This window comes from Cibotium barometz, chromosome 23 (genome assembly GCF_041138505.1).
Source record: "Cibotium barometz isolate CiBa-2024 chromosome 23, ASM4113850v1, whole genome shotgun sequence".
Taxonomy (NCBI): domain Eukaryota; kingdom Viridiplantae; phylum Streptophyta; class Polypodiopsida; order Cyatheales; family Cibotiaceae; genus Cibotium; species Cibotium barometz.
In genome coordinates, this window is record NC_141068.1 from 11,891,202 (window position 1) to 11,898,910 (window position 7,709).

The following is a 7,709-nucleotide window of genomic DNA, read 5'->3' on the forward strand; positions in this document are numbered from 1 at the left end:
GTGTTGGTTATATAATAATGAGTTTCCACCATAAAAGTAATGTCATTAATTGCACATTTAATCTAGTCCATGAATCATTTGTAAATGATTATAAATCACTATATTGCTTTATCATGTGCTTGAGTGCAAAGTGTATTACAAGTCTAGCATACTATTCTAACTATTTAAAAATGTAATGGGAATAATTTACGAATGGTATCATTAAGTATGGAATGCTATTGAAAAATGTAATCGATCTCGGAACTTCGTATAGAATTGAGGTATCGTATAGAATTGAGGTATCCGTCGATCGGAACCATGCTTCCAATGATGAAGAAGCATCTACTCAGGCTCGATGACTTCGGCTTCGTCTACCATGTCTGGCTACTGTTCATCTAAAACATCAACAACTTCTTGTCCAACATATGATTTTAGCCACATGGAAAACATCATGCATCGTCCAACTGTTAGGCAACTTTAACTTCATGGAGACATCACTTAACTTTTTAACTATTGGGAAAGGTCCAAAACTACGGAATGAAAGCTTGGGACAACCTTTGTCCACTTGTTTCAATATTTGCTTCATGATGCGTAGCAATTGGCTGGTTGTGCAGAGCAGAATGAGAGCAAATTGCAACGAGTAAAAAGATGATCTGGCATGAAGGCTCTAAAGACAAGCGATTGACAACAAATTGGAAATTGGAAGTGCCATGGAAACGTAGTGGCCATCTGAGGAGCAAGAGTCAAAGGAGAGTCAAAGGAGAAGACCTCATGATTTGATGGGCCCGTGTGTAGAAACGTAAAGCCTACTTTATGGACATTTGGCATGTAGCAATGATACACCATAGATGCCGCCACATAAAAACAGCTAGAAGACCAAGTTACAAAGAAATAAAAATTTCTCTCCCCGTTTTTTGGGTAAATATAACCTTATAAAGTTTAAGCGTCATTTTACACACACAAATTTCCAACTTAAAGCTTGTGGTGTTGAAATAGAGTTGTAATTGTCCTCAAAGATATGTTCACACATATGGGTCTGCTGCCCGATTTCGGGCAAAAGGTTTTGTATTTCACTAGCTTATGAGGGTAATTGTACTCGAGCCTTAGATCTCAAAACAAAGATTTTTGTTCACCCACATGCTATGAGGGTTCCCTTCCCAAGCTAACAAAAGAAGCTCAAAATGGTTGTCGTGAGATGTGTGCATGAGCGATGCACGTGCGACGTGTATGCACATGGGTTGGTTCTCACCCAAACTTCTATGTTCAAATCAGGCTCAGTGGTTCCACTGTGTGAGCAAGTTGGATCAAGATGGACTTGGTGTCTAAGATGGTAGACACGCGCACTCATGTTCATTGACTTAGACTCCAATTTCGCATTGAGGGGGAGTGTTGAGAGACACGTTACATTTGGCAATGGTACATTGGTGTTATGGGAGATGGATGAGTTGTGGAATAGCTTGATTAAGAGGGGATGTTGAGAGATGTAATCGCGGTGTTGTGTGTATGTGGGAAAGAACCCTAGAGGTGCAAGATATTGTGGTAAGACAAGAATGCCACATGTGATATTGTATGGTGTGTGTGAGTGTTGACTAAAAGAGTAAAAAAGAGAGTGCCACATGGATGATGATGTGTAAAGTGTGATAAGGCTAGAAGGCCTATATCATTGTATGGTTCATTTTGTGAATGCAATAGATATCTTGTGTTAAGTGTGAAATCTCTCTCTCTCTCGATCTAGTCATGGAGTTTTTAGTGTGATTTATCCCACCTTAATCTTATGCTTAATCTTGTGTCTATCATCATGATCAATACCATATTAGGATTGTTAACAATGCTGAGGCTCTGGCATGATGAGGTAGGTTCCCACTCTACCTAACCAACCCTCTAGTCTTCCACAAAAGACAAGCTTGGCTCTGGCATGATGAGGTAGGTCCCCACTCTACCTAACCAACCCTCTAGTCTTCCACAAAAGACAAGCTTGGGGGAGTTGAAGAAGGGGTCCCTTTGGACTATATACACCCTTTTAGCTACCACACTACCTTTGCATGTGAGATTACTTGGCATCCCTTTTCCCATCTTGCAATCCCCACTACCCATGTGATCTTTGCACCTCTAACACCCTCCTACATCTTGAAATCCCCACTACTACCCATGTGAGATTCACACCACCCCACTCGAATCAAACCATGGAGGGAAATGGCACCACTAGGACCATGAACTGAGGCTTTGATATACCATCTTGGAGAACCAAGAGTTTTTATGCCACCCATGATGTGTTATGGTTCTCACACCAAGGAAGAGATCGACAACTAGCCAACATATGTGCCCAACATGCTTTCTAGAGCTGCTAGTTGCCCCCTGAAGGCACACACATCTGCATGGGACTACAAAAATAGCGTGCTAAGGTAGGTCCCTACTCTGAATAACCAGCCTTCTAATATTTCATAAAAAAAGGAAAGCTTGGGGGAGTTGAAGATAGGAGGGGTCTCTTTGGACTACAAATACCCATTTTATCTTCCACATTGACTTTGCATATGGGATTACTTGGCATCGCTTCCCATCTTGCAATCCCCACTACGCATGTGTGATTTTCACCTCCAACAGAAGCTACATTTGGTTTTTATGAATTTCTTACATGGTGTTTTCATTTATCTTTTTGAAACTCACATCTAAGTAGCATTTTTGTAATGGCTCATATCTTATTTCAAGACAATACAACCATTATATAGCTTCCTCTTTGATAAACCTATAGCAGCTTTGGGGTTCGCTAAATACAAAAAAGGGACGTGAGTCGTGGTCCTTAACATGGTATTTATCTTTGAGTCTCAAAGTGTTCAATTATGGCATAGCTAAGAAATGATAAGACAAACTATTTATTTGTGAGCTGATTTTGAACTTTCACCTTTGGGTTGCCTGCATTTTCTTATTTTTACTCAAGAAGGGACCCACATTGATGTGCTAGGATGGAAATTCTTACAAGGCACAAAAACACCCCTCATGTCTTTATCCATTATTTTATTTACATTCTCACAAATGGATTATTCACTTGTAAATGATTTCTTTCATGCTTGGAATTAATTATTATAAAAGAAATGTCATTAGTATTCATTAAACTTGTCCACAAATCATTTATAATCATAGATGAGTTCTTTTGTGTGTTGGTTATATAATAATGATAATGAGTTCTTTTGTGTGTTGGTTATATAATAATGAGTTTCCATAAAAGTAACGTTATTAATTGCACATTTAACTAGTCCATGAATCATTTGTAAATGATTATAAATCACTATGTTGCTTTATCATGTGCTTGAGTGCAAAGTGTATTACAAGTCTAGCATACTATTCTAACTACTGAAAAATGTAATGGGAATAATTTACGAATGGTATCATTAAGAATGGAATGCTATTGAAAAATGTAATGGGAATAATTAACGTATGCTATCATTAAGTATGGAATACTATGATCTATATAAAAGCCACTTATCCATCCTAATCTACATGTGCAAACGCTTGCATGATACTCACCATGCTTGCATAATACTTGTCATGTGTACATAGTAAATAATCTAGAGTATCAAAGAGACTTCTATCATATTTTTAATGACAAAATATTTGTTATGTGGATATAATGATTGATATAAATGTATATATGGTAATTGGAAGCATATGATTTAACAATTTTCAACGTGAATATCATACCCACAAAGATCCATAAATGTTCATTACCTTAAACTAGAAAATTCTCTACATATCAATCATCTTGGAGGTAAAAGCAAACAGAAAACACCATAATAATTTGAGTTTATGATAAGTTTTCATTCACATAGTATCCCATTATGACAATAAATGAGATCTTACTATGACGTGATTGCATCTTATCTTTAATTATGTAGATGTCAATATAAGTATAACATGTACACGTGTTGGATAAGCCCTTCATGCGCTAAGAATTTGAAGCTGTTATTGGGGTAAAGATTTTGTACTTGTATGAAAGATTACGATTACATATGTGGATAAACTTTTCAAGGAGTGGGATCTTTTGCTTGTGTTGAAGTGTGCTAATGTACTTGTACGGAAGATTTTAGATGGGAAGAAAAGATGGGCTAAAAGGTACATGGCCATGCCTAACCTCGAATAGTATTATCCTCATCAAGAGTATGTAGTGTGTAAAGTGTGAAAAAAGATAGTACTACTTTATTCCTGCCATAGGACCATCCATGGTTCATGTTTGCTTCCAAGCTTGGATTGTGATGTAAGACTCTCTTTTTTCGTCTCTATTTTATTTCAAAAACAAAAGCACATGTAAAGATAACAACATGAAATTGTCATGTTTTTTTTTGGTTTGTTGAAATTTATGAGGGCTGAGGTATAACTGAAGTGTGGAAAATTGAACTTATGATGGCAAAAGCAAAAATATTATATGTGGAGGATTCTATATGAACACTACTTCTTTGCTCTCTCTTATCTGAAGAGAAATATCGCCCCATGTGTTCCAAAAGAAAAGTTGGTGTGGTAGAGATTTGAAGGGGGATGAAAGGAGGATGTCTATGGTCCAATCAAGAGGAAAGTGAAGGGGATGGAGAATGGTTCGATGGTCACCTAAACTTTAAAGGAGATAAAGTGGTGGTGATAACAAAGCAAAGTTTGGCTTGTCCTAATGTGGCCCCCACATGGACAGGAAGGTGGGCTATATTTATGAGATAAGAGGTAGTAAAGGGTTGCCAAGTGTAGACTTCTCCTTATATCTGCAATCACAAGGTCTACTCTAGCAAACAAGAGATCAGCGTGTCCTTTGCGTGTGGTGCACTATCCATCTGTGTGTATCAACAAGGAGTTTCCTTTCCTCTTCTTCTTCACCTTCATTGCCCACTTAGCATTGTATCTTAACCCTCATGAGCTTTGTGGATGGAAAATTCAAAGGTCCATTGCTAATTATTTCTACCTTTACCTTATTACAGTCTATGTATTCATAACTTGGCATCTCATTGGGATCCTTTTACCTACAATCCTCTTACCTTGTATTTCATTACAACCCTTGTGCCTTGATCTTGCAAGCTCTAAGTACATTACTTGGGTCCAATCTGTTCTTAGTAGAGATGGGAAACTTCTCTTCTTGCACCTCTGGCTTCAGCTCAGAGTCACCAGCTTCGCTGCCACACTCACCTGCTGCAAGGGTTCTGCTTGTAGATGGCAGTGTCCTGAAATTCAGAGTTCCCATTAAGGTTATCAAACTACTGTTGGATTATCCCCACCATTTTATATGTCCTTTGGATTCTCTAAGGCCAGGACTCCATTCTCTCTCAAGCCTTTTACCGGATGAGGAGCTGCAGCTAGGGCGCCTTTACTTGTTGCTGCCCTTCAAAACCTTTGAAAGCGAGCAGAATGTGCCCATGGTGGCAAGGCACAGAAAGGGAGGATGTTCGCCTGCAGAAGAGTGTGGAGAACGCACGAGGCTGCTGGGTAGAAACAAATCGGATGTGGGTTATTCAAGCTCCGATCATTATTGCAAGAAATCCGATATGGGCGATTCGAGCTCGCATGATTATGATCTTAACAGTAAGAGGAGAAGCGTGGCGGCGGCGAGCTTTAATGGCAAACATCAGAAAGGCTCGTCACATAGCTCTGTTGGAAACAGCCGGCTTTGCGATACACCGGAGCTTCAAAATGCCTACCGATCCGCCATGCTTCGGAGATGCAGATCTTGGACTCCAAGATTGCAACCTATTAAAGAGAACAAGCAAGTTTGTGCAGGCGGTAATTAACTCATGATTTGCCGCCACACAATGGCAAACACTGTGTCAATCATCTGGCATTTAGAACGCCGGCAGCTAACCTTAACCACTCAGCGGCGGCTGACTGCACTACTGGTCCATTATTCTACTAACTTGTCACCTCAGTTTAGCAATATAGTCCGTTAATTACACTTGCCAACAATCAGTCCAACAATTTTGATCAACAAAGCCGAGCTAATTACGTGCTAGCATGCAATTGATTCCTGTGCTGCAGTTCCTTGGTTACATTTTTTAACGTAATGCTATCTTACTTAAGCAAATTGATTACTGTTGCATGGTAGTAAGCCTCCCCTTCAAAGTGTCCAAAAGATGCCATATACAAGAACACAAAGAAACTGGACAGTGTTGCATGTGATGTTTCTTTGGACTTATTAACCTTTGGATGTAGCCATCCATGTGAATCTGTTGAACAAACACGGTGCCAAGGAAGTGGTTTACATTGTGTCATAAGGGAGCTTGTATTTTATTGCAATCTAATGGGTGTTTTGGAAGCTTCTACTTGGATTTTTTTGGGGCGTTCAACACAACATCCAATCTTCTCACCATTGATTCTTATATCTTCTCAACTGTTTGTGATTATTTAAACTTCATAAACTTGTGATTTCGGTTCTTTACATTGGGCTTTCCTCATGGTCTTATAAAAGCCTCTTTTAGCATTTTCTCTTATCACTCATATGATCCTCTTGTATGCCTTTGGAAGGTTTCTCAAGGACCAGCTAGTTTCAAACTTGAAACATGGCCATGGCTACCTTTATTTATCCTCTACTTATCTTTCAAAAATGGCATGATTTAATCTTTTCATGAGATCTAACAAGATCTAACTACATGGCACAAGTCTAGATACCATATTTACTTTACATGATACACTGATGTCATGAATGGTTACTTTACTTGATACCACCTTTACTTCACATCATACACTATGCCATGAATCGTTACCAAGCACATCATATTGACATTCCAAAAATGTCATACTAGTTATTTAATGCATTCTTAGTTTGAAATTGCACTAACTGGCAATGCATTAACCATCCAATAAACTAGATTAACTATAACACCACTTGAGGAATATGAGCTTGTAGTTTTTTGCCTTTATACATCATTTATTCATACATTTGAACCTTAGCAATCTTTAACAACATCAAAGATAAGTTTTAAAAAAGGGGGTCAATATTAGTCCAAGGCCTAATCTAAAGTTTTTTTTATTGTTGGGCTTAATTTCCTTGTCTCTTATATGCAAATCAATTTGCCAAAAAGATTCATATCTTCTATAATAACGGGTCTAACTTTAGCCTTATCAAATAGAAATGATTTAGTTGATTATGTAACTCTTTAGTAGATGAAATGCCGTGTGTGTGTGTGTGTGTGTGTGTGTGTGTGTGTGTGTGTGTATATATGTGTATATATATATATATATATATGTATGTATGTATGTATGTATGTATGTATGTATGTATGTATGTATATATATATATGTATGTATGTATGTATGTATGTATATATATATATATATATATATATATATATATATGTATATATATATATGTATATATATATATGTATATATATATATGTATATATATATATATGCTTTTAGGGAGAATTTAAGTGTATCTACTATAGTATTCCATAGCTTATATATGGCCTGAGGTGTTAACATCTTTAAATAAGATTGTGTTCACCCATATTATACTGAGACTATTTGCATACCCTTCAAGAAATGTTAGCCCATTGTTCTACACTTCCTACTTTCATATTAACATCTTTAAATAAGATTGTATTCACCCATATTATATTGAGACTATTTGCATACCTTTCAAGAAATGTTAGCCCATTGTTCTACACTTTCATATAGGGTACCACTTCTTACAGCTTGGTCTAAGAGAAAATGCATTTGTTTCAACATGCATGTAGCTACAAGACAAGAACTAAAATGTCTCT

At 37.4% G+C, this 7,709-nt stretch overlaps 1 protein-coding gene across 1 annotated transcript; it reads left to right on the top strand.

Moving 5' to 3' along the window:
• The first annotated feature begins 4,708 nt into the window (after positions 1–4,708).
• On the top strand, positions 4,709–6,264 carry LOC147625638 (uncharacterized). Its single transcript, XM_086817814.1, has one exon. It carries the CDS (start codon positions 5,073–5,075, stop codon positions 5,736–5,738), a length of 666 nt encoding a protein of 221 aa, XP_086673940.1. The 5' UTR covers positions 4,709–5,072; the 3' UTR covers positions 5,739–6,264.
• The last annotated feature ends 1,445 nt before the right edge of the window (positions 6,265–7,709 follow it).

Bases quoted from the DNA above. Each gene is read 5' to 3' on its own strand.
- LOC147625638 (XM_086817814.1), top strand. From the start codon at position 5,073: ATGGGAAACTTCTCTTCTTGCACCTCTGGCTTCAGCTCAGAGTCACCA.